At 39.6% G+C, this 27,946-nt stretch overlaps 1 protein-coding gene across 2 annotated transcripts in view; it reads left to right on the top strand.

The window, feature by feature from the left end:
* Window positions 1-27,946, top strand: part of ncapg2 (non-SMC condensin II complex, subunit G2) — a 91,549-nt gene that overhangs the window by 49,018 nt on the left and 14,585 nt on the right. For both annotated transcript variants that reach the window (XM_060825610.1, XM_060825611.1), the window contains exons 15-23: window positions 2,956-3,065; window positions 5,303-5,476; window positions 5,671-5,741; window positions 10,959-11,109; window positions 13,472-13,645; window positions 19,204-19,320; window positions 21,992-22,138; window positions 25,013-25,112; window positions 26,996-27,186. In XM_060825610.1, the coding sequence (XP_060681593.1) occupies window positions 2,956-3,065; window positions 5,303-5,476; window positions 5,671-5,741; window positions 10,959-11,109; window positions 13,472-13,645; window positions 19,204-19,320; window positions 21,992-22,138; window positions 25,013-25,112; window positions 26,996-27,186 (1,235 nt within the window). The remainder of the gene's footprint in view (window positions 1-2,955; window positions 3,066-5,302; window positions 5,477-5,670; window positions 5,742-10,958; window positions 11,110-13,471; window positions 13,646-19,203; window positions 19,321-21,991; window positions 22,139-25,012; window positions 25,113-26,995; window positions 27,187-27,946) is intronic.

Consider the following 27,946-nt stretch of genomic DNA (forward strand, 5'->3'; position numbering starts at 1 on the left):
TTGTCGTCCTTGTCATCTGCGTTATGTGGTAACTTGGGACAATTGGTCATCGTGGTTAGTGGCTAGTTGATGTTCATGGATGTGGATTACTAGTTGTCTGCCAGTTTGCCATATACAGTGTTCCGCAGGTTTTGCATGGAAATTTGTCTTGCACGTAATGGGTATAGGGTCTTTTGTTCTGGTGTTCAAACCTTGAACACCTATTGGTAAGACACACTAAGACAAGCAAGGAAACGGAAATCCCTGCAAACCTTCTGCAAATGAACTCGGTGAACATACCCATAACTATAACAATCTTATAGCGGTGTGTAAATTCATGAGGGGCATAGATAAGATAATAATCAAGGTCTTTTCCTACGCTGGGGTAATCTAAAACTAGAGTGCATGGGTGGGGGTCATAGGTTTAAGGTGAGAGGGAAACGGTTTATTAGATTAGATTCCCTACAGTGTGGAAACAGGCCCTTCGGCCCAACCACTCCACACTGACCCTCCGAAGAGTAACCCACCCAGCCCCATTTCCCTCTAACAAATGCATCTAACACTACGGCAAGTTAGCATTGTCAATTCACCTGCCCTGCACATCTTTGGATTGTGGCAGGAAACCGGAGCACCCGGAGGAAACCCACGCAGACACAAGGAGAATGTGCAAACTCCACACAGGCAGTCACCCGACGCTGGAATCGAACGTGGGACCCTGTTGCTGTGAGGCAGCAGTGCTAACCACTGAGCCACTGTGCCACCTCAAAGAAGGGACCTAAGGGACATTTTTACACAGCGGTGGTGCATATATGAAATGAGTTGAAAGAGGAGGAGGTAGAGACAAGTATAATTGCAACGTTTAAAAGACATTTGAACAGGTACATGGATCGGAAAGATTTAGAGAGATAATGGCTAAATGCAGGCAAATGGAACTAGTTCAGCTTAGGAAACCTGATCAGTATGGAAGAGGTGGGCTGAAGGGTATGTTTCATGATGTTTGACTGTATAACTGCAGATGCTAGAAATCAGAAAAAAGAACACAAATCAGTTCTGAAGAATGGTCACTAGACCCAAAAGGTTTACTGCGCTTTCTCTGCACAGATGCTGTCATTCCCAGCAAATTCTATCATTGCAAGAATACTAGTTAAATGTTGTGCCTTGTTGGATGAATTGTAACTGGGTTTTCAATGGTATATTTAGCTACAATAACTGCTGAACAAAGTCTCTGACCAGTAAAAAGAAATTCTGTATTTGTGACATTTTAAATTTCTCCATTCCATCAAAACATTTCATGAATTTTAAATGATTGTATTTTCAAGGTTGTTATATTTTATGTACAGGCATCTAATATTTAGTTTTCCATAAAATGGTAATAAAGTAGAATAATCCATTTATTATTTCCTGGTTGCCTTCTTTGATAAATTGTCACAGATTAAGTATGTAAATTAGCTCGCTGAGCTTGAGGTTTGTTTTCAGATGTTTCATCACCATACCAGGTAACATCAGTGAAAGTCTCAGGTGAAGTGTTGATGGTATGTCCCACCTCTCTATTTGTAGGTCTCGGATTCTTATGGTGCATGATGTCATTTCTGGTTCTTTTTTTCCCTTTCTCAAGGGAAGGTAAATAGGATCTAAATCAATGTGTGTATTGATGGAGTTCTGGTTAGAATGTCATGCCTCTAAGAATTTTCACTGATGATGTTACCTTGTATGGTGACAAAAAGATTTAAAACAAACTTTCAATCTCAGCAGGCCTACAACCCATTCTAAAAGATGAAAGGGGTTTCCACCCAGGTTGATGGGGTTGTTAATAAGGCAATGGTGTGTTAGCTTTTATTGGTAGAGAGATTGAGTTTTGAAGCCACGAGGTCATGTTGCAGCTGTACAAATCTCTGGTGCGGCCTCACTTAGACTCACAGAGATGTACAGCATGGAAACAGACCCTTCTGTCCAACCTGTCCATGCCGACCAGATATCCCAATTCAATCTAGTCCCACCTGCCAGCACCTGGTCCATATCCCTCCAAACCCTTCCTTTTATATACCCATCCAAATGCCTTTTAAATGTTGCAGTTGTACTAGCCTCCACTACTTCCTCTGGCAGCTCATTCCATGCACGTACCATTGGAGTATTGCGTACAGTTTTGGTCACTGCATTATAGGAAGGATGTGGAAACTTGTAAAGAGTTCAGAGAACATTTGCTGGGAGGTATGCAGGGAAGGTCTAATGAGGAAAGTCTGAGGAACTTGAGGCTATTTTCATTAGAGAGAAGAAGGTTGAGAGGTGATTTAATTGAGACATATAAGATATTCAGAGGGTTAAATTGGAGGGACAGTGAGATCCATTTTCCTCTGATAGTGAAAGCTAGCACGGGTGGGGGGGACATAGCTTTAAATTGAGGAGTGATAGATATAGGACAGATGTAAGAGATTGACTCTTTACTCAGAGTAGTAGAGGTGTGGAACACTCCGCCTGCAACAGTAGTAGACTTGCTAACTTTAAGGGCATTTAAATTGGTCATTGGATAAACATCTAGATGAAAATGGAATAGCTTAGGTAAGATGGGCTTATGATCGATTCCACAGGTCAGTGGAACATTGAGGGCCAAAGGGTCTGTACTCCGCTCTAAATGTTCCGTGTTCCATGTTCTACTTAACAGCAATCTGGGTTTGTTCAATAAACCATTTCAGTTGCATGACACTGTAAACCTTTGCTATAAATTCTACATGTTATGGTCCTGCTGTACGTCTGATGAAGGAGTAGCCCTCCGAAAGCGAGTGCTTCCAGATAAATCTGTTGGAGTATAACCTAATGTTGTTTTTTAGCTTTGTCCACCGCAGACGAATACTGCCTCCTCCACATCATGCATTGAATGTAACCACTTCGCTGTCACCTACATGAACTGGGCTAATAATATGTAAATGTTGTTGGTTATTATTCTTTGCCACATCACTGCACTTTTCTTTATTATAATAGCCAAATTGATGCTTGTGCTTCGTCGATGTTTGAATGCTTGTATTGCGAGGGAAGTGCAAAATGAAGATGGTGGTGGTGACGATGATAAATACCATATGGAAAATAGCAGTGTAAGTTTATTCCTACTCTTACACTTGTGCACATTTTATAAAAAAAAGTTGCATGTTTGGTTGTGCTTTCTGTCACTACTTGAAGATGGACTGCCTCTCTTAACCCTAGGTTTTGGTAATTTATTTAGAAATAACATTGATGTAGGGAAAAGTGTATAATTTTTGCTTATGCACAAATTATTTTTTTCCTTTTTATCAAATGTTTAGGAAAGCAGAGGGAAGTCCATTGTTTTTCTGCCCTCCCTGCCCCGACAATCTTTTTTTTACCTGATGGGTATGCTAGTGAAAACAATTGTATGCAATCATTGTGTTAAATCCGGATGTTTCTTTTTTAAACGATCGTGGGTGTTGCACTTATAATTGCCCAGGGAGCAGTTAAGAATCAGCCACGTTGATGTGGTCTGGAATAACATCTAGGCCAGACTAGGTAATGTTTCTTCCCCGAAAGGACATTTTTGTGACAATCGCCATGAGGGCAGCAGTTTATTCCATAAAATGGGTACAGCATAGGAGACAGCATATTGTGTCTGTGCTGGCTCTTTGTAGGAGCAGCTCACATAGTTTCACTTCGTACTTTTACATGTAGTCCCACAAATCTTTTCAGATAATTATTTCATGAAACTTAAGTTGCATTACTGTGTAAAGAGATTTTGTGCATCTTTAAAATAATATTTTGTACAAAATATTACGTTCTGCTTCCACAACCCCTTTGGAGGAAGAATATTCCAAAGTGTCTCGGTTTCCGACATTTCTGTGTCTTTAATTAGGCCTTCTCTTATTTGTAAACATTGACTGCGAGTTCTCGAATCAGCCTCTCCACATCCCCCTATCAAACTCTGTCAGAATCTTGAATGCTTCAATCAAAGTCACTTCATTCTCTTGTAAACTACAGTGGATGCAAACCTGTCTCATCCAACTTTTCCTCATAAGACAATCTGCTCATTCCAAGTATTAGTCTAGTAAACCTTTTAATTGTTTCAATTTTTGTCTTCACTTCGGGTTTGTTTCTGGGCTGTATGATTGACTGAATAGGTCATGCAGCATCTGAGGAGCAGGAAAATCGATGTTTCAGGCAAAAGCCTTTCATCAGGAATGAGGCTGGGAGCCGAGGGGTTGGAGAGATAAAAGGGAGTAGTGGGGCTGGGAGGAAGTTAGGTGAGAGTGTGATAGGTGGATGGAGGTGGGGGTAATGGTGATAGGTCAGAGGGTAGGGTGGAGCAGATAGGTGGGAAGGAAGATGGGCAGGTAGGATAGGTCATGAGGGCGGTACTGAGTTGGAAGGTTGGATTTTGTATAAGGTGAGGCAAGGGGAAATGAGGAAACTGGTGAAATCCACATTGATGCCAAGGGGTTGGATGGTCCTGAGGCGGCATTCTTCCTTCTAGGTATCTGGTGGTAAGGGAGTGGCAAAGGAGGCGGCCCAGGGCCTGCATGCCCTTGGCGGAGTGGGAGGAGGGAGTTGAAGTGTTCGGCCACGGGACAGTGGGGTAGATTGGTGCGGGTATCCTGGAGATGTTCTCTGAAGAACTCTGCAGGTAGGTGTCCAGTCTCCCCAGGAAACTGCATCAGGAGCAACGGATGCAGTAAACGACATGTGTGGAACTGCAGGTGAAACTTTGGGTGTGGAAGGCACCTTTGGGGCCGAGGGGGAGATGTGGGTGCAGGTCTTGCAATTCCTGTGGTGACAGGGGAAGGTGCTGGGAGGGGAGGGTGGGTTGGGGTGGGTTGAGTTGGTGGGGGTGTGGACCTGACGAAAGAGTCGTGGAGAGAAGCGGTCTTTACGGAAAGCAAATGGGGTGGGGAGGGAAATCTGTCTCTAGTGGTGGGGTCGGAGGTGGTCCAGGTGAATTTAAGGTCGGTGTGCAATGTGTTGAAGTTGGTGAGTGTTCCACACTCTCGACTCGAATCGGAAGAAAGTGAGGACTGCAGATGCTGGAGATCAGAACTGAAAAATGTGTTGCTGGAAAAGCGCAGCAGGTCAGGCAGCATCCAAGGATCAGGAGAATCGATGTTTTGGGCATAAGCCAGATTCCTGAAGAAGGGCTTATGCCCGAAAGGTTGATTCTCCTGCTCCTTTGATGCTGCCTGACCTGCTGAGCTTTTCCAGCAACACATTTTTCAGCCATGTGTAGTTGTATGCCAGATATTTAATGAAAAGCATAATTGTTAACATGAAGTTTCATGGTATGGAGGAAAGAACATTAGACATATTTAATTTAAAGAATTTGTCTCCACAGGTGCTGGACGATGTGCTTTCTGTGAGCGATGGTGCCACAATGGCTAGCTTACTGGAAATTATTGTCATTTTGTGGAAGAGCATCGACAAGACACTGAGTAAAAATGAAGAAGCTAAAAACTACACAATTGCAAAGTTTGGAACTGTGCTTCCTCAATATTTTAAAACTTTTACGGTATGTTTTGGTTTTCAGTGTATGGTCTTTCAAATGATGTTAAATTATGCTTTAGATTTTAATTGTTGATCTTGACTGTTGTCCACCTCTATTTATCCCAGAGTGGGGACAAGTTTAACAGGGAAAATCATTTGCGTTATGCAACTGAGAATGTTGGTTAGATGTGAATGTGATTTTTTAAAACATTTCAACAGGAAGATCGCTGTACTGGTCCCTTGGTGATTTTGGCTTCTTTCATGCCGGCAACTGCTGTTCCTACCTTCAGGTACATTGTTTTATGTAAAGTTACTGCTAAATAGGTTCTGTTTAGTTGTTAACATGTCCATTATTGATCAGGAAAACATTACTACCCTGAGCCTGAAATAAAGTTTTTAAGAAATAATTTATTGTCAGACATTGATTTACTCTCTCAACTGTAGATGGGGAGTGGAGATTAGCTTTTTTTCACAATTGCACTTTGAATAGTGGTAGACGTAAAATGAGCCACTTTTTGTTTTACACATCGAAAACAATACTTTGTTTGAAATGTGTACATTTATTTGTGAATGTAACTTGAGGGTTCTAATGAGATTTAAATTTGAATGGGCAAATTTACCCAATGAGAACATACCTAAGCTTAGGTATGTAATCATTGGATAGGTTTGCCCATTCAAATTTAAATCTCATTAGAACCCTCAACACTGTGGTAAAGAATCGAATATCTTGCCTGTCATTGAGCGAAGATTACTTTTCATTGAATGCATTGAAAAGATTTTGATTACTATTGACACAAAGAAACTGTTCCTTTTTGGGGGAATTAAAGCAGCATCTGTAATCTTACAAAGAAATCTCTGCTCTGAAAACAAATCAGGAATTTGGTGAGATAATGTGGGATAAGGAGCTAATGTATGTAAATTGATGAGGTACAGATCAGCCATGGTAATATTGAAAGCGAAAGCAGGTTTGTGAGGCTGAGCAATTGTTCTTGTTTGGTTCAGGGCGTTTTGATTTCTTTAATGCACAGATTACTGAATGAATAACTTTTAAAAATACTAGTTTAAATGGGAACTGCATGCATGCTGCTCTGAAATATCCAGCTGGAAAGATCCACAGACTATCTCATGTAAGTGATGGAAGGAGTTGTAAATTGAGTAGGTACAAGGATTGTTAGAGTAGTTAAGGGCCAGGAAATACAAGCCCAAGACTAAATTCATGGTTTACTCAGTAACAGTGATCTCTAATCTCCTGTATGCTCCAAAGGCTTGCACAACCTGCAACAGGAGCTTCACAGCTGTGAAGTACTATTAGTGGTTTCACAGCAGGTTTCCCCAAACGTCATGGCAAAGAAGGCAATCCAGCAACAGCACTAGGGGGCCTGGTTCAATTCTACCCTCGGCCTGTGTGGCGTTTGCAAGTTCTCCCCATGTCTGCATGGATTTCAGCCATGTCCTCTGGTTTTCTCCCACAGTCCAAAGATGTGCATGATACATGGATTCGCCATGCTAAATTGCCCATGGTGTTCGGGGATATATAGGTTAGATGTGTTAGCCATGGGATATGCAGGGTTATAGGCGAATGGGTCTGAATGGGATGCTTTTTGGAGGGTCGGTCTGGACTTGTTGACACGTTTTCACACTGGATTCTAATGAAAACCGTGTCCTCTCCCTGACATTAGTGCACTAATCTCTCAAAGCAGTTTTACTATGGGAATTATGTCCTTTGTATACTTGACACCAGATTCCAGAGGCAACAGTTCTGCCCTAAACACTTGCAGCCAGAAACTTTCAGGAAGATAGCAGAAATGCTTTCAGGATGTCCTCTTAACATTGATAATCAATTGACCCCTCTGACTCAAGGAAGTCCCTGATTTGTACTGATCCATATGAAAAAGTTCATTATACTGAATACATGGGACACTTTATCAGGAACACAGGTTAAGTTGAGGTGCTGGAGAGAATGCACAAAACCTCCAAATAACTTATCTACCTGAATATCTGAGCACCTACTGCTATGACCTCACAGAATCTGTTGTTTGTCTTTTGCTTATTCGCTATCTTCAAGCTCATTGGTGTGGGAGTAAATCATTCTTCATTCTGAAATCTGTATTTTTAAATGTATTTATACAGAATCATTAGAGCTATACAGCACAGCAACATACCCTTCAATCCAACTTGACCGTGCCAATCAGATAGCCTAACCCATTTGCTAGCACTTGGCTCATATCCCACCAAACCCTTCCTATTTGTATACCCAACCGGATACCTTTTAAATGTTGCAATTGTGCCAACCTCCACCACTTCCTCTGGCAGCTCACTCCATACATGCAACACTGTCTGCATGAAAAAGTTGCCCCATAGGTCCCTATTATATCTTTGCCCTCTCACCCTAAACCTATGCCCTTGAATTCTGGACTCCCCCCACCCCAGGGAGAAGACCTTGTCTATTTATCCTATCCATGCCCCTCATGATTTTATAAACCTCTGTGAGGTCACCCCTCAGCCTTTGACGCTTCAGGGAAAACAGCCACGGCCTATTCACCCTATGTGATTATATATTCTCAAGTACTGTAACTATGTTCTGACCACAGTATGCACTTCCTTATCATGTTTTTTTAATCATTCATGGATTGTTAATGTTGGAAAATTACCCTTGAGAAGCCAGGAGTGAGAGACTTTGTGTGGCGTTTGTGGCCCTGTAACAGTTGTATAGTGGTTCTAGTGCATTGTCAATGTCACTCCAAAATCAATGAGGGCATGCTATATATTTTTAAATCTGGATGGTGTGTGAATAGGAGATGACCGTACAAATGGTAGTGTCTCAAGTGCATGCTGTCCTTGCCCTTTGTAGGTAGCAGAGGTCTCTAATTTGGGAATGTTGAAAGAAAAGTCTTGGCAGGTTGCTGCAGTTAATTTTGTGTGTGGTGCGCATTGTAGTGCTGTCTGCTGGTAGTGAATGAAAAGAATGTTTTGAAGTACTGATAAAACCTTAAGTTGTCTGGCGACAGTAAATTCTGGGATTCAATCGAAATATGCATCACCATTCTAAGTGATTAAAGACTTGACAGCCATCTAGGTCTGTGTAATACATCACATCAGTTGTATGACACTTTGATCTTGCACTTATAAATTCTGTGCTCTATGTATCCTGCTCCACTAACTACCTGATGAAGAAGCAGCACTCTGATAGCTTGTATTTTTGTATAAACCTTTTGGACTATAACCTAGTGTCATGTGATTTTGAACTTGAAATTTCAAGGTAGTGTTCAAACATGTATGGCATCAAAAACCTATTGATGTAATAGGAAATAATAGGGAAAAGTCTCTACTGATTGCAGTAATGCGTTGCATTAAGGAAGATGTTGGAGATCAGTCATCTATTGTGTTGGGACATAGCTGCAGGAGTTCCTCAGGATAGTATCTTTGGCCCAACAATTATCAGCTGCTTCATCTGTGACCTTCCTTACATTGTTATGTAAAAGGAGCGGATGTACAATGCAATATTCAGTGCGATATCTCAGTGCTTTGGTTACCTTAGGCAGCACGACCTGGACAACATTCACGATTGAACTGATAGGTAGAAAATAATACTCAATGGAGACAAGTGACAAGCAATGAGCAACTCAAACAAAAGAGACTCTAGCCTCATGCCCCTATCACTGGATCCTCTATTGTCAACATAATGATGTTCACCATTGACCAGCCATCTAAATTCTGTAGCTACTGACAGCAGGTCAGAGGCTGGGAATTTATGTTGCAAGTAATATGCCACTTAGATTCCCTAAAGTCTGTTCATCATCTACAAGCCAAAAATCAACCTGATGTGTGACCTATGATTGACACCATAAACCACTGTCTTCAGCATTCACCAACTTTACTACCAGCTTATATTGTCAGCAGTGCATTCTACCTGCAAGATGGATTGCAGCAACTCATAAAAGCATTTTCAACAACACCAAACTTGCAACCATTGTCACCCAAAGGATAAGGGCAGCAGATGCAAGCCACCACAATGGCAACTGCATGTTCCTCTCCAAACAGCACACCATTCCAATTCCATCCTCATCCGTTCAGGAGATGAGGACTTTCCTTCATGTTCTCAAGGGAAGTAGGGATTGGCAGAGCTGCCTTGTGGAACCAGTGCTGTCCATTTGTTGTAGGTATACTCACAATGCTCTATGAAGGAGTTTGATGATTTTTGACCTAGATATGGGCAAGGAACAATGATATATTTCTAGGTTAAAATGGTGAGTGGCTTGAAGGGGAATATGCAGGTAGTGACGTTTCCATTGACTTTCAGCAGTTAAAGATGGTTGAGCATAGAATTATCTTAAGGAACTCCAGTAGAGATTACTAATCTCCAAGAATCACAATCATCTTTGTGCTGCATTTGACTTCAACTGTCAGAGAATTTTATTCTATTCCCATTGACTCTGATTTTGCTCGGGCAGCTAGACATCACGCTCTGTCAAATGAGGCCTTGTTGTCAAGTCTCTTGCCTACCCTTGAGTTTAGCTGTTTTAACCATGTTTGAACCAAGGCTGTGTTGAAGTCAGGTGCAAAGTGTCCCTGATTAAATCAAACTGAGCATCAGTGAGTGGGTTATTGCTCAGTAAACACTGCTCAATAACACCGTTGATGGCCCTTTCTGTCCTTTTACTCATGATAGAGACTAGACTGGGACAGTAATTAACTGGGTTGGATTTGTCTTGCTTTTTATGTCCAGGACAGGGACAGGGGGTGAGTGAGATGTGCTGGATCAGCAGGTTTCAAATATTGTTGGATACAGTTGTGCTGCTACTAATGGCATCCATGAGACTCTGTGGATCCAAGTTGGAGTTGCTAGATCTGTTTGAAATCTGTCCTGTTCAACATGGGTATGAATGCCATATAAACTGTTAGATATTATCCTGAATGTGGAGATGCGACTTCACTTCCACAAGAACTGTGTGGTAATTTTTTTTTTCTACTGCTACTGTAATGGATAAATGCATCTGGAGTACACAGGTTGGTGAGGATGAAGTTAGGTGTACATACTTGCTTTTGTTGGTTTTCTTACCACTTGTTGAGATGATCTTTAAGACTTGACCAGCTCAGTCAGTCGTCATGATGGTGAACCAATTGTGATGATAGCACTGAAGTCGCTTTCTCGAGAACGTTTGGGAATGGACAATATCTGTTCATATTATCAGCGATGAAGTCTCATTGACAAAGAATAAAATTAAGTCTTGAGAAGTGAGCTTTTCTATCATTTAATCCTGCAGAATTTTCAGAATTGCTAAGGAAAAGTTGACACTTTCATTATTGACACTGTTGAAACTTTTAAAACTAAACTATGGTGAAAACATGTTGCTATTTTTTAATTTGTGGATTTGTAGTGCTTGAAATTATGATGACATAAGGGTAGAAATTAAAAGTCATTATCCAGAATTGTAGCAACTTGAAGAAAGAGGGAAAATAATTTTTTTTACTGTTTTCATCTTCTAATCATTGTTTATTATTTGCAGTTGTGGGGTCCTCTCAAAGCTGAGAAATTTAGCTGAAAGTGCTGATGAGAGTAAATATTCCTCGTTGATAGACTGCCTGTGTCAGTGGGGGAAAGTTGGACATGTGCTTGAGTTGATCACTGACTGGCTAACAGATCGACTTCCCCAGAAGGTTAGAAAATTTATTTAAGATTTAAATTGATTTGTATATAGAAGAAAAGTTGTTGCAGGTTGTTCCTCTCAACATGTGGAATCATAAAAAGACAGTTCTTGATTTTCTGAAATATTTAAAACAATTATGGAAAATACATCTTAGATGGTTGATACAAATGTAATGTCTGTTCTAAATGCATTAGCAATAAGAACAAAATCAAAGACAGTTACGTCTAGACACTGATTGAAATTGCAGATGCGATACCCCAAATTGGCAGATCCCAAATGGGGAAAGATGAATATAGAACATTACAGTGCACTGCAGGCCCTTTGACCCTCGATGGTGTGCCAACTTGTGGAACCCATCTGAAGCCCATCCAACCTACGATATTCCATTCTCGTTCACGTGCCTACCTAATGACCATTTAATGAACTGGTTACCTGTCTTCATTTAACCGCCATCTTTCATTGCACAACAAGGTAATGTTTAAAAACGGATCCTTTCCCATGCAGATAGATTTTCTCCCAGGGCCAAATGTGCTTGTGTTTCAAAAGTAGTCAATTTAACTTGAGGCTTTATTGAGTTAACACAAGTGTGAACTTATTAATTACTGAATGAGAAGAATTAACAATGCAATACACAAATACATAGGTTATAAATAAGAGGGGAGTTCAAAAAGATAAAAGTTGAAAAATAAAAAATATATAGAGCAGTCTCTGAATTCAACTATCAATGAACTGATAGTTGAACTTTTGTGGCTAATGCAGTTGAGGTTATCAATCACGTGGCATTGAGATTCTGTTGTTCTGATTCCTTTTGATCATGATTGAATTCTAGCATTAATAGAGTCCTATTGCTGTCCTGTTTCCTTTTATATGGCTTGCTAGTTAGCTTTTTTCTAAAAGTGAGCAATTCATTTTACCTGCAACATAAGGGGGACTGGCTTATAGTTCATGGACTGTGATCTTAACAGCACACTGACGCTGGAACCCAGTATGGTGCGTGGTGAGTCACTTGCTTACTGTCACACACATTTAATCCCAGTAGCACGCAGGGATTGAATTGAAGCAGGACTTCTAACCCTGTTCTTTTGTATTCCTCAAAGGGGAAAAATACAATATGCATCTGCAGTTTGGACATAACCCACTTTGGGTGGCATAGTGTTCAGCAGGGAATTGTCGGTCCCTTGTTACTTCTGTAGTAATGAACTCTCCGGGCAGTCAGTTTTGACTTGCCTCTTCTCACTTTGGGGACTGAGTTATTTGCTGCAGGCTTCCTAGCTACATCCTCAGGTCAGTCATAGAGATGTACAGCACAGAAACAGACCCTTCGGTCCAACTCGTCCATGCCCACCAGATATCCTAATCTAATCTAGACCCATTTGCCAGCACTTGGCTTATATCCCTCTAAACCCTTCTTATTCATATACCCATCCAAATGCTTTTTAAATGTTGTCCATGTACTAGCCTCCATCACTTTCTCTGGCAGCTCATTCCATACGTGCATTTCCTTTTGCATCAAAAATCTGCCCCTTAGGTCCCTTTTAAATTTTTCCCCTTTTACCGTAAACCTATGCCCTCTAGTTCTGGATTTCCCCCATTCAAGGAAAAGACCGTGTCTTTTTACCCTATGCACGCCCTTCATGATTTTATAAACCGATATAAGATCAGCCTCTGATGTTCCAGGTAAAACAGCCCCAGCCTCTCCCTATAGCTCAAACTCTCCAACCCTGAAAACATTCTTGTAAATCTTTTCTGAACCCTCTCAAGTTTTACAACATCCTTCTGATAAGGAGGGAAACCAGAATTGCACACAATATTCCAAAAGTGGCCTCACCAATGTCCTGTCCAGCTGCAACATGACCTCCCAACTCATATACTCAATGCTGTGACCAATAAAGGAAAAGAATACCAAACGCCGCCTTCATTGTCCTATCTACCTGCGATTCTACTTTCAAGGAACTATGAAGATTGGAGCAATTTTTCCACACTATGCCACATCTGATAAAATTGTTACCCTTCCACTTTATCAATACTCGTAGGCTGACTTTTTGTCCTCTTCATGACATACTTTCTCGCATATTTTTGCGTCATCAGTAAATTTAGCTACTAAACATGGAATACCTTTATCCCTTTGTCCATAATATTGATTTAGATTAAATAGTTGAGATCCCAATCATTTTCAGTTAACAGGTAGAACTTTATTGTATTTAGTGGTCTGAGTGTTGACCTTTTTAATTTTTGAGTTGTACGTGAACACCAATAGTATTTACAGCATGAAAAAGTTACAAATTTCTGTTCAATCGAAAACTGCAATGAATGTTTAAGATCATTGAAAAGTGCTTGTTGAACAAATATCTTTCCTGCCCCTTTTCTTTCAGAATAAAAATATCCGACAGCGTACAGTAAAAATCCAGGAAACTGTGGAACCTAAATTAGAGTTGGCATTAAAGTTTTTAGAATATATACTGACTAATATCATGACTCAGGAGTGCTTCCTAAATTCACCGCAAAACAAGCTGAACCAGCTTTTGAAGGTTTTGGGAGCAGTCAAGGTAATTTTTAAAGAAAATGTTTCATTTGGCTTGTATAAATTATAGTACATCTGACCATTTAATGTCAAATATTCCTATGTCTCTAATGTATGGTGGCAGCATTTATCAACAGCTGCTAATGTATGTATAATTTGTCTGCTTTGTAAACAATTTTAGCATTATATATGTAGATTTATGTACCATGAGATCTTCTAGCTATTTTAAAATTAGCCTTTTTAAGAGAAAGGAAATGTTCCTGGCGACATTGTTGGTCAGTTCGCCGAGCTGGTTGATTTACTTGCAAACGTTTCATCTCCCTTCTGGGTCTTCAGTGCTGTGTAGCCTCCAGATGAAGTGCTGTCATTATGATCTGCCCAAATTTATACGGTTCCATCCACTGTGGTGAGTAGTTCTTCTGCTGGTTTTGTACTGTGCAATGGTCTATAGGTGGGGTCTATTTCAATGTATTTGTTTATGGAACCAGTGGATGAATACCATGCCTCCAGGAATTCCTGAACGTGACTTTGTTCAGCCTATACTAGTATCATAACGTTGTCCTGGTTAAATTGGTATCCCTTGTTGTCAGAATGTATTGTTAAGAGGGAGGACTGGTCATTTTGTTTTGTTGTGAGCCTATGCTCATGTATTCTGGTGGTAAGTTTCTTGCCCGTTTGTCCTATTAAATGTTTACAGCAGTTCTCACATGGTATTTCATACTTCACATTTGTCCTGCATATTGTGGGTATGGGGTCTTTTGTCTTGGATAGAAGCTAACGAAGTGTGGCTATGGGTTTGTATGCTGTCATTATTCCCAGAGGATGTAGAAGTCTCATTGTTAGTTCTGAGATTTTTCTACTGTAGGATAGGGTAGTCCGTGTGTTGGGTACAGTGTTGTCTTGGTGTTGTTTATATGCCAGCATCTGCAGATGAAGCTGATAGGATACCCATTATTGGCAAAGACTTTGTATGGGTGTTCCTCTTGTTTTTTTTGTGGAGTTCTGGGGTATTGCAGTGTGTAATGGCTCATTTAAGCAGGCTCTTGACACAACTCTGTGGAAGCTGGGGTGGTTACTGTTGTAACTGAGGATCTGATTTGTAATGTGTAGCTTTCCTGTACACTTTGGAAAGGAATTCACTGTTCGTTCATTTGTTCATTCATTTCTTCATTCGTTCGTTCAGCCAGTACATCAAAGAACAGGAGTTAGTTTTGTTCTCTTCTCTGGTGGACTTGATACCAGTGAATGTGGTATGTACTTTCCAACTTGGACCGTTTTAACGATAACAAAAGTATCATCCATGGATCTGATCCATTGTTTGGGCTGGATCTGTGGGAGGGCTGCGCTTTCTGGTCTTTCCATTACTGCTTCAGCAATGAGTCCAGTGATGGGTGAACCCGTGCTTGTCCCATTATTTATTTACATACCTGGTTATTAAAAACAAGGTGTGTGCTCAGGCATTGGTTCAGTAGTTTCAGAATATTATCTTTGCTGGTAGTTTCATTGTCGGTCTGCATTGTCCATTTGTTTAGAAGTCTTGCCAGTGTTTGTCAGATATATTGATGGAGGTGAACAGTGCTGTAATGTCAAATGAGACCATCTTCGATTTTTGTATCTGTGATGTTGAGATATTCCTGTGCTGAATGGATTAAGTGTGTTGAGTCTGCAATGAGATATTTCAATCTGCAGTGTAGCTCTTTGGCTAGTCTGTATGTCATTGTGGGGAAAGTGAGAACTGCAGGTGTTAGAGATCATATTTGAAGAGTGTGATGCTGGGCAAGCGCAGGTCAGGCAGCAACCGAGGAGCAGGAGAATTTTGTTTTGAGTGTAAACCCTTCATCTGGTATCCTGGCGAAAGGTTTATACTCGAAATCCTTTCATCAGGATTCCTGATGAAGGGCTTACAGTCGAAACGTCGATTCTCCTGCTCCTTGGATGCTGCCTGACCGCCTGTGCTTGTCCAGCACCACATTCTTTGATAGTGTACCTGGTAGGGAGAGTATAGGTCTATGGGGGAATGTCTGGTTTGTGCACTTTGGGAAGTCAGTAAAAATGGGGAGCTGTTGAATTTCGGCCTTCATTTTCTGGATGTCCATTCTTATTTCTAGTTTCTTTAAAGTGTAGGTAATCTGGATTGTTAATTCTGGTGTGGGATCTGGCTCCCTCTGTTGGTAGGTGTCAATATCTGCAAGAGGTTTATATGCTTTTGTATCGTTGGCTGAACACACTCAATCCATTCAGTACTGGAATTCTTCAACATTACAGATACAAAAATCGACGAAGATGAAATGATGGTCTCATTTGACATTATAGCACTGTTCACTTCTATCAGTAAAACACTAAGTTAAAAATCACACAACACCTGATAGTCCAACAGGTTTATTTGGACCATAACCTGGTGTTGTTATTTTTAACTTTGTTCACCTCAGTCCAACACCGGCACCTCCACAATATAACACTAGCAAAGGAAACACTGGCTGCATTTCTAAACAAACTGACATTGCAGGTGGGACTGACACGAAACTATCTGTAAAGATAATATTCTGAAACTACTGGACCTAATCCTGACCCCACACTTTGTCTTTAATGACCAGGTATGTAAATAAATAATGGGACACGCATGAGTTCACCCATCACTGGACTCATTGCTGAAGCGGTAATGGAAAGACCAGGAAGCACAGCCCTGCCCCAGATCCAGCCTAAACAATGGATCAGACATGTGGACAATATGTTTGTCATCAATAAATGGTCCAAATTGGAAAGTACACGCCACTTTATTAACAGCATATTCACCGCGATCAAGTTCACCAGAAGACAGAACAATAACCAACTCCTGTTCTTTTATGTACTGGTTGAACGAATGAATGAACGAACGAACAAACAATGGTGACGTCCTTACCAGAGGGTACAGAAAAGCCACACATTACAGATCAGATCCTCAGTTACAACAGTAACCACCCCAGCTTCCACAAACAGTTGTGTCAAGATGCTGTTTAAATGATCCATTGCAGTTTGCAACATCCCAGAACTTCACAAAAAAGAAACGCCCATACAAAGTCTTTGCCAATAATAGGTATCCTATCAGCTTCATCTGCCGATATCTGGCATGCAAACAACATGAAGAAGACACTGTGCCCCCCCAACACGCTGACCACCCTATCCTATGTTAGAAACTTCTCAGAATTAGCAATGAGACTTCTATGTCCTCTCAGGAATGATGACAGCGCACAAACTCACAACCATACTTCATCAGCTTCTATCCAGGACAAAAGACCACATACCCACAACATGCAGGACAAATGTGATGTATAAAATACCATGCAGTAAATGCGAGAAACATTTACATCGAACAAACGGGTGGGAAACTCACCACTAGTATACATGAGCATCAGCTCACAACAAAACGAAACAACACGACCAGTCCTCTCTCCTGTCAATACACACTGACAACGAGGATCACCAATTCAACTGGAACAATGTCACGATACTGGGAGAGGCTAAACAAAGTCGAGCTCAGGAATTTCTGGAGGCGTGGTTTTCATCCACTGGTTCCATAAACACATGTTGAAATAGGTCCCATCCACAGACCACTATAATACACAACAGGAAGTAGAGCCACCCGACACAACAGACAGAACCGGATAAATGGTGGGGCAGATCACAAAGACAGCGCTTCATCCAGAGGCTACACAGCACTGAAGATGTCACCCTGGAGGGGGACAAAATGTTTGCAAGTAAATAAACCAACAAATTCAACCACAATCCGAGCTACAATTGTTCTGACCATACAAGTATTCCCTAAAATCTTAAATTCCTGACGACACTACAACGTTAAAAGTTAGTAGCTTTGTTCAGCAAAAGAATAGTAACACTTGCATTTATTCAGTATATTTTCACATGAAAACTCTTAAGGCTCATCTGTAACTGATAAAAATCGGCATAAAGGAAAAGATTAGGGCTGGAAGAAATTACCTTAATTTGTGATGAAGAGAAATGTTTAATGGAAGGTCTTTTAAGGTGGTTTAGAGTTGGATCTATGTGAAATTAGGTTGGATGGCCAAAAGTATTTCTGTCAATAGGATGCTTTTAAATGATGGTGGTGGTGTTCAAAGGAAGGAATGTGTCAAAAAACCTGAATGTTAAAAGCATCATGGGTGGTCAGAACCATTGTAGATGTGGTGCTGCTCTTTATGGAAGTAATGAGCCATAAAATGGTGAGAATTTTAGGACTGAGCCAGAGGGATGAGCAAATATTAACATGATAGTTGTGCTGGTCAGTCTATAATAGAATAAGAGTAGCAGAGTTTTGGATGGAGCTTAGGTAAAAACAATGACTGCAGATGCTGGTAACCAGATTCTGGATTAGTGGTGCTGGAAAAACACAGCAGTTCAGGCAGCATCCGAGGAGCAGGAAAATCGATGTTTCAGGCAAAAGCCCTTCATCAGGAATACAGGCAGAGTGCCCGAAGGGTGGAATTTTGGATGGAGCTTAGAGAGAAGAAGATTGGGCATGTAGGAGAATGTCTAAATGTGTGTAGATTTTTAAAAAAATTGATGAGGTTTGAGTAACAGATGGGCTGAGGTAGGAGCACAGCTACAACAGGGATATTATGCAGATGGATATTTTTTTAATGATGAATTGAACATAAGATTAGAAGCTCAGTTTGGAATTGAATAAATGACAAGATTGCGAACAGTCCTAATGCACTCCAGCCCAACAGTCTGAATGAGATATGAAATCTGTAGCACAGAGCAGAACGTGTGGTCGTGACTTAAGGCAATGATTTCTAGAATCTTAATGTTCAACTATAGGAGTTTTGGGCTCATCAACAACTAGACATTGAACAAGCAAACTGACTACAATGTTAGTTGCGGATAGGCCATTGATTGAGAAATCCATTTTGTTAATGTTTATGTGAAATCTGATCCCGTGTCTGCAGATGATGTCACAGGGTTGCAGTTGAGTAGAGTACGGACATCACAGGTACTTCATTTCAGAACTTTGGAAGTAATGATGCCGGAATAGGAAGAGAAGATACAGATGCTCTTGCTATGATCAAATAGGGGAATCTAGTGAGAAAATGTCACTGCATAGAACAATGAATGTAATGCATGTAAGAGGCTAGTGACGGCAGGGAAGATAAAGAGAGACAATGGATCATAGTCACAGGAGCTGTCATTTATATCTTTCATTATGGCTGTTTTAGTGCTGTGGAGAGGCAGACATTGGCAGAATTAAAATTTAAGGAAAGATAGGCAGAATATTAATGAGAATGGCGCCATAAATTGGATGAACTCTACAAAGGTGACATCACATTTAAATGCAGATTTCCTTAGTTGCTGACATGCATGTCATCCAGAATAAAGCACAGCAGATTTTTCACTGGGACTGATCTGAGTAATGACAATGCTGTATATCTATCAGATTTGTTTCTTAATACTAATATGTATAAGTTCAATTTACAAATTATTTAATAAAGCAATGTGATTATAATAAATTTATTTACGTTCTCAGTTGTATCTTTTAAGTAGAAATTGCTTAGTTTAATTCGTCAGTGTAATCTGAGTTGATTTGTGTTCTAGGAACTCTTAACTTCCTTCTTGAACACTTCAGAACTGATGCTTCATGATATAGGCGTGAATACAGCTCTGAAGGCTTTCAGCTTATATTGTCGACTGACTATTCATTTTCAGAATAAGGTACGTAAGTGGAAATATTTAAATTAAATTTGAAGTAACAGACACTGAATGCTGGAGAAGCCCAGCAGGTGTGCAGCACCTGCGGGGAACAAAACCGAGTTGAGTTGAGTCAGGTGTGACTTCTTCAGAACAATATGGCTCTGAGAATCTCATACCGGATTAGATATTAAAACTCTCCACAGATGCTGCCAGTCCTCCTGAGCTTCTCCAGCAAATGTTTGTTTCAGATTTCCAGCATCTGCAATATTTTGCTTTTATTAATTTGGGAGTAAATCATTTGTACCAAATTCTGAAAGATGTTTAGTGTGTGCCATCACTACTGAATTCCTCAGAAGTCACATATATACTGAGATAATCTTTTTATTTGCAGGCATCATTCTCTATTTTGATGGCAAATGTGCTAGTACTTGATTTTCATAAACTCTTGGTGAATCACTGAAAGTTGCATTTTTATTTTTATTTTACTTCTAAATGTTCACTTTCAGCATATAACATTCAAAGGAAAACACTTTGTCATCAAATTTTGAATTTCTATAAATCTGGTGGTCCTATGATTAAGGCTAGTATGGATCCTCAGAAATGCAAGGCAGGCCACTACGGAACTCTGCATATCTCTCTTCTCAAAATGAAATCTGTTCTTGGTTTCCAGACCAAAGATGAGACATTTCCATCAAATATCATATTCCATAATTGAGATTTTGGAAACATGCCATTTGGACTTCATTCTCCACTTCAGGAGTTTTTTTAAAAGACCCATCTGTTGCTGATTGATGGTCTCTTGTACTGAGCTGCTTTGTGAATTTCCAGCCAGTCTGTCGATGGCTTTCAACCTGATCAGCCGGAAACCCACAAAGCAGCTTCATGAGAGGGACTGTCAGTCAGTGACAGATTTGCCCATCAGGAGGTGCTTGACAGCAACTCTTGGTCAGTTATTTCAAAATCAGACTTCACTGGCTCTGTAACTTGCTCACATCCATCTTTTACTCTCTTTGTTTCTTAGCTATGTAGCACACACAACTGGCAGCCTTTAGCTGTAAAAATAATGTTCATGCAATTCACAGCACAGGTTGTTCCAAGAGGAAGGAGAAGTTATAATATCAAAGATCTAAACTTGCAAAGGAAAAATTAGTATAAGATTTCCAGCTGATGTTTATTTCACTTGTGGCAATACTTGCACTGCTATCTGTGAAGTGATTTTTGTGTCCTATCAGCTTCCACAAAATGCACACTGCCAAAACCAAAAGGATTGATCTCTGGTTGCTTTGACCTATTCAACAAATAGTTTGTTCTTACTGTTGGAGATTAAGCTAAGCCCATATAGAAGTTAGTCTTATCTTATTAGTTTTATGTAGATATTAAAAGTTGTTTTAATTACTTAGTTCTAGAAATGCAGTTAAGAGGTTCATTTTTTTTGTTAGTTTGCAGAAATCTAAATAGAATATTTGTTAACCTGGTTTTCACAGATGGGTAACCAGTCACCATTTTGGTTTTACATTGAATCAATAGATTGAACAACAATAACAAACACAGAACAAAGCCTTTCTGGGCCCCGAGCAACATGGGCAATAGCGCGAAGCAGTCAATGAGGCCTTCCTTGATGATGGGAACAATTTTCGATTTCAAACAGTACTAGACATGCAAGACAAGATTCTTGCTAGTTAAGAATGAGAGATCTATTAATTGTGATTATTGCTGATTGCTTCCTAATCTCACCTGATTACTATGCAGGTTCTAATTCTACCACTTGCCAGTTGGAAACTTTGTCGCACAGATTCCTAATGTGAAGGTCAGAGTGAATACCAAGCAACTCCTGCTCACCATTTGCTGCTTTGAGACTTCATAGAGTTATACAGCATGGAAACAGACCCTTTGGTCCAACCAGTCCATGCTAACCAAAATTCCCAATTTAAACTAGTCCCACCCGTCTTGATCCTGGCCCATATCGGTTCAAATCTTTCCTATTCGTGTACTTATCCAAATGTCTTTTAAATGTTGTAATTGTACCCACATGAACACTTCCTCAGGAAGTTCATTCAACATGCATCTTGAGAATGTGCCACTGTTGTCTAAGAAGTAGACTTCAGGGTATTGGATGCATGCACACCCTGTCAGTGGATGCTGACGACCAGCATATTAGCCTCTGCACTATAACAGCACATCTCTAATCCATTTTCAGTACACATCTGCACTGTCATGTTGTATTTTGGGGCACACTGGCATGTTGGGGCACACATTGCTGCTCCAAGAAGACTTTCCATAAAGGTATAAGCACCTAGCTCACAGATTGAACCAGGCTGTATCTTTGGTCTGCTCACTTGTTGTCTTAGCATTCGTTCAATGCCTATCTGGATGTTCTCAGCGTCCCAGTATTATCTTTTAGCAGTTTTCCTCCTGATCCAAACCTAACAGACACACAGCACTTTGATTTATCTTTTGGCACGTACAATCAGTTTCTAAAAATAAAATCATCTGTTTCTGTGAAACTTAAGTCCCATATGTTTGTGTTTAACCAATATTCTTTTGCATTTTCAAGAAAAGTATTTTGAGTTGTAATTTCAGAAGCTAATTAAAATGAATATCTTGTCTGTTTTTAAACATTTTTCTGTTAACACCCTTATAATAAACTACTTAATATTAAGCATTGCTTTTGTTTTCTGCTTGTTATTTTCAGTTCAGTGCAGATGGTAGAACTTATCTTTTGGATCTCGAACGTAATGCAGGCTGGATAGATGAAGTTGTGTTGCAATTTCTGCACATTCCAGGAAAGGAGATAGAGGTTTCAGAGCATCAGAGTGAGATTGCAAGACAAATAGTTGATGTAAGTAATGGGATTAAGTGTGTTCAAATGTTAATGTTCACCAGTTGTAATTATAAATGTGATAACATCTATTTTGTTGTGATGCATTATTTTGGGAAGCTTACAATGGTAGTTTGTGTTCTATCCCATTTTCATTCAGAATCCCTGAGGACGAGAGAAAAAGATGGTAACTTAACAAGTATCTTGGTCGTGGTGGTTTTGGGGAATGAACTAAAGAGGTGTTGATGGTTTATGTGCTAGGACTACATTTTTGTGTTGCTATTCTGAACAATTGGAAATGTGACCCTTTTGATGTTCTCATTTCTCATAATTACCAAAAAATGCAATACTGGGAATTTTTTTCAAAACTTTTGGATTTGGGTATCTCACATCATTTGAAATCTAACCATTTGTTTAAGGTATATTGCTCTTTATCAGCTGTCCACTTATTCATTACATTCCAGTCACTTGCTTTTAACAGTAATTGTACTTTTCTGCAAGGCACCTTTGGATTTGATCATCCCTTTTCTGGTAACATTGAGCATTTTATTACCTTCAGTCTTAGTTTTTTTCTGAACTGACAGGGGAATAAAGATGCAGAAGTTACGTGGCAGTAATACAGGACCTTGGACAGACACCTCCCCAAAATATTGTGAATAGATCTCTGCTCTGCACCTTAGGCAGGATATTTTGGCCTTGGAGAGAGTATGTTGTAGGTTTACAAGAATGATTACTGGATTTGAGGGCTTAGGTTATGAGGAGAGGTTACAGAAATTAGACCTGTTTTCTGTGGAATTTAGAAGTTTAAGGGATCATCTGATCGAATCTTCACAATGTTAACAGGAAAAGACGGGGTAGATAAAAATAAACTATTTCCATTGGTTGGGTATTGTAGAATTCTGGGTATTATAGCCATAGTCATAGAGTCAGATAGCATAGAAACAGACCTTAGGTCCAACCAGTCCATGCTGAACATAATCCCAACCTAAATTAGTCCCATCCATCTGCTCCTGGCCCATATCCCTGCAAACCTTTCCGATTCATGTATCTATCTAAATGTCTTTTACACATTGTAATTGTACCCATGTCCATCATTTCCTCAAGAAGTTGATTTGCAAACCACAGTGTGTAACAAAAAATTTGGCTCTTGTGTCTTTTTAAAATCTCGCTCCTCTTAGATTAACAATGTGTCCCCTAGTCTTGAAATTCCCCATTCAGGGGAAAGGACAACTGCTATCAACTGTATTTGTACCCCTCAATATCTTAAACGTTTATAAGGTCACCTCTCAAGCTCCTACGCTCCATTGAAAAACGTCCCAGCCTATCCAGCCACTCTGTATAACTCAAACCTTTCATTTCTGGCAACATCCTGGTAAATCTCTTCTGAACTTTCTCCAGCTTAATAAAATCTTTCCAATAACAGGGCTGCCAGAGGTGGACACAGTCTGGGAATTAGGGCCAGACTGTTCAGGAGAGACTTTAGGGAGCACTTTATGACAAAAAGGGAGGTAGATATTTGGAACATTTCCAAAAATAGCAGTGAATGCTAGATTGATTGTTAATTTTAAATCTGAGATTGATAGGATTTTATTAATCAGAGGTACGAAAGGTCAAAGGATTTAGGACAAGATAGCTATGAGCTAACTGAATGGCAGAACAGGCTCGAGTAGCTGAATGGCCTAACCCCGTTCTGTTGTATTAATGAAGGGGTGGCACAGTGGTTAGCACTGCTGCTTCATAGCGCCAGGGACCAGATTGGATTCCAGCCTCTGGTGAATGTCTGGGTGGTATTTGTATATTCTCCTGTGTTTGCGTGTCTCTACTCTGGATGCTCAAGTATCCTTCCACAAACCAAAGATGTGCACGTGAGTGGATTTGCTATGCTAAATTGCCCATAATATCCAGGCATGTGCAAGCTAATTAGCCATGAGAAATGCAGGGTTACAAGGATATGGTAGGTGTGGATGGGATACTCTTTGGAGGGTTGGTGTGGACTTGATGGGCTGAATGGCTTTATTCCACACTGTAGGGATTCTATCCTATCTAGGTTTCAGAATAGATGTAAGTTGCTGAAAATATTTTATTAAGCACTTAGGCAGATGGTTTCTCCCCTGTGTTGTGTCTTAGTAGCTAATATTTCCTTTGATCCTTCTTTCAAAAGAATGTGCTATCAATATCAACACCTTGCTTTAGATTCTCCTGGCACTTTTGGCTGTTTGTTGTCAATACGACCACAAGGTGGAGACAGTGCTGTAATGCATATGGTTGGAATGTTAGCTGAAACTTGCATACAGCAGCAAAACAACATTTGTCAAACAACTTGCCTTATCTTCTGTTATCGTACCTTCTATTTATTTTAAGTAATCCCGTTAATGGGAATAACTGGTCATTCTTGACAAAATTCATAAACAAAAATCTGTTCTGTATTCTTGCAGTACCTGTTTACTATTAACAAGGGTGGCCTTCAAGGATAAAAATGCTGGCATCTGAACTGCAGCTCCATCAAATTTCAGAACAAGAAACAATATATGTTTGACCATATATTAATTTCCTACTGTATGCATCTTAAGCTTTAGCTACAGTCTGACATCCAAAATGCCTGTCAAGTATCCTTTCTTCTTCCAATCTTCATTGCAAATGCATGCAAGCGCACCTGTGAATGTGCAGATAGATTTCAGCACATTAAGTGTTTTATGCTCTGGGAACATTTTGTTCTCTTGCATTTTTTAGACTATTGGAATTTCAGATCTTGATCCTTTCACTCAGATATCTTAAGAAAAACTTAGGTACCTTAATTTAAGCTTGCTGTCTAACGGATCTTAAGGTGTGAATTTTCTTATTTCTTGGTATTTGTAAATTCCAGTATAAACTTAAGGTTACATTTTCTTTTTATAGGTATATCTCACAGTTTGTAAGGATATTGTTATGGTTGGTGCATCTGATATGGAATTCCAAGCTCAGGTACTTGGCTTTGGCCTTGCTGTAATGCAGTCAGGTAATTTGCTTATCATATATTGTGTCTTGTGTCATTTGTGCAATTTCCTTTTGTCACACTTACATCATTAATTGGTTAATCTTCAGGTGAGTGAGTCACAAGTGGATTAATGGAGAGAATTTGGAATTCTCGACCCACTCCATTGAAATTACCTATGCATTCTGTCAACATGCACAGTATAAAGTCTAATACTGATCAGCTCTTTCTTTCCTTGTATTATAATTATGTTTGTAGATATGAAAATGGAAGATTCCCTTGGAATTAGCTAGCTTTGTTCTTTTGTTGTTTAATGGGTGTCACTAATAAAGTCAGCAATGATTGCCCATCTTTAATTTTGCTTGAACTTAGTTTCTTGCTAGCCAATTCCAGAGGCCTGTTCAGAATCAATTGTATTGCCGTGGGTCTGGAGTCATATGCAGACCAGACCAGGTGATGAACCAAATGTTATTTTTATATGACAAACTATTAGTTTTATTATTACCAATACTAGTTTATCATTCCACATTTTATTAACTCAAGTTTCACCAGCTATCATAGTGGGATTTGAAACTTGGTCCCCAGAATGGTACTAGTGCAGTTTGGTATTATCACTATGCCACTATCACCTTATCAGAAAATACATTACTAATTCATTTGTGCAGCTTGTTACTTTTGAATAGAAACCTCTAATATGAAGGAAAAGCATTTGTGATACCATCCCTTTGAAAATTCACACTTCCATCTCAGATGATCTTCCCATCTCTTTTTACTGGTTTATTTTTCTGACTAAAGCTATGGAAGTGAAATTGGTCTTGGGTGGTGGTGAAAACTAGATGATAGTAGTGAATCGGCTGCCTGTATTATTCTGTACAATTTATTTTCTATTCAAATCACAAAAGGGGGCTGAGGTGTAAAAGTAAGCAAGTCTTCCTACAATTGTTCAAGATTTTGTTGAGATCACATCAGCAGGACTGTGGGGTTTTTGTCCAAGTACTCATGGAGGATATATTCCTCTTTTAAAGAGGACGGTGTACTGGATTTGATTACTAAGATGAGGAGGTTGCCTTTTGAGGAGTGATTCAGTAGAATGGACCAATATTCTCTGGAGTTGAGAAGAATGAGAGGTGATCTCATTGAAAGATACAAGATTCGAAGGGCTTGATGTGGTTAAGAGGCTGTTTCTCTTAGCTGGAGAGAATTAAACTAAGGTTAATAGGAAAAGGAGCAGCCACTTTGGACTAACATAAGAAATATATTTTGTTGAGGGATGCAACTTTTTGGTTTTCTCTACTCTCACAAAAAAAGGATGCTTAATTGTGATGTGGATTTGAGGCTGATATCCATACATTTTTGACATCTAAGAACATCCAGAGAAATGAGGATTAAGTGGAAAATAAAGTTCAAGTCAAGATTCAACTTTGAACTCATTTAAGTGTTGGAGTAGCCTCTAGCCATATGACCTATTCCTGGTCTTATTTCCCGTATTCCTGAGTGGTTAGTGGGATCTAAAGGAAACATATATGACACTTTTAAATATTTAGCATTACATTATGTTTTTATTATTCAATCTGTGTTTAAATTTTCTGATCTTGGATCGTGATATCTTAAGTGACAGGATTTTCTATATTCTACTTTGAATGCATACTATTCAAAATGAATTATTTTAAAAATTATAGTGTTCCTTTAAGGTCAAAACTGACCATATAATTGGCCAACGTATTGTGCTCTTATTGTACTTAACTTATTTAGTTGCTTTACTTAATGACTATGGGGATTTTTGTGTATTAATATCTACACAACTTCCTCTAGCTGACCATAGCTTGAGGTACTTTGCTGCATCACAGTTCTATTATAAAATCTGTTTTGAATAATTTGGCTTTTCTTACTTTCTGTTCATCATTCAGAGAAAGGAGTCTTCTGTTTACCATTACTGATATCCATTCTGAAAGAAATTACAGTGAACTGCCTATCTCAGAACATCTACACCAGTAGCGAGAAAGCTAATAAAATACTTGACATTATCCAGAAAGTATTTCACAAAATTTTGGAAGTTCTGGCTCGCTGTTCCAGGAAAAGCCAGGAAGAAACCCTGCAGGTACAACTTCAATCCGTTTGTGTATATAATCCATTGAAATTGAATGCAAGTCTTCAGTGCTTAGTTTAACTATATGGTGGTCAAAATAAAAAAAAACTCTTAAATGTCTCGAGTGAACTAAATTTCGAGTCTGAGAAAAATTGCAGCAAGATAAAATCTGGCTATTTTTACAAAGTATGCTTACGGTTTACCCATTGTAAAGCCCACTCTCATTTATCCTCACAAGCCTACTCATTGCAAATGCATGTTTCTGAGAGTAAAGTTGGGAGTGACTTGTTCAGTTGGATACATTCTTCCTTCTGAAAGGAGGTCAGAAATTAGGAGGCATGCTGATGGTTGTGCTTTTCCATATTGCAAGTGCTTGGATACTGAAACTATCCATGCCTGTATGCAGCAAGATGTAGACAGCATTCAGGCTGCCCAGTTGATGCTCATTAGCTCTACTCTGAATCTGCAATAACGTGATAGAAGGTGTCATCAAAGGCGCTATAAGCAACTCCTACTCAACAATAAACTGTTCACTGCTGCTCAAATGGGTTCTGGCAGGGTTACTGTGCTCTACTCTTGAGTGCTACCTTGGTACATCCACAGAAAAAGAGCTAAATTCCAGAGTAAGGTGACAGTAACTAACCATGTCATCCAGGCACATTTGATCAAGCGACATCAAGAAGCCCAAGCCAAATTTAAGTCAAGGAAATAGGAGTAAAGTTCTTTGTTTGTGCCAGATAAGACTCCAACCAAACTTAATTGTGTTTTTTGG

Source organism: Hemiscyllium ocellatum, chromosome 5 (assembly GCF_020745735.1).
Source record: "Hemiscyllium ocellatum isolate sHemOce1 chromosome 5, sHemOce1.pat.X.cur, whole genome shotgun sequence".
Lineage (NCBI taxonomy): Eukaryota > Metazoa > Chordata > Chondrichthyes > Orectolobiformes > Hemiscylliidae > Hemiscyllium > Hemiscyllium ocellatum.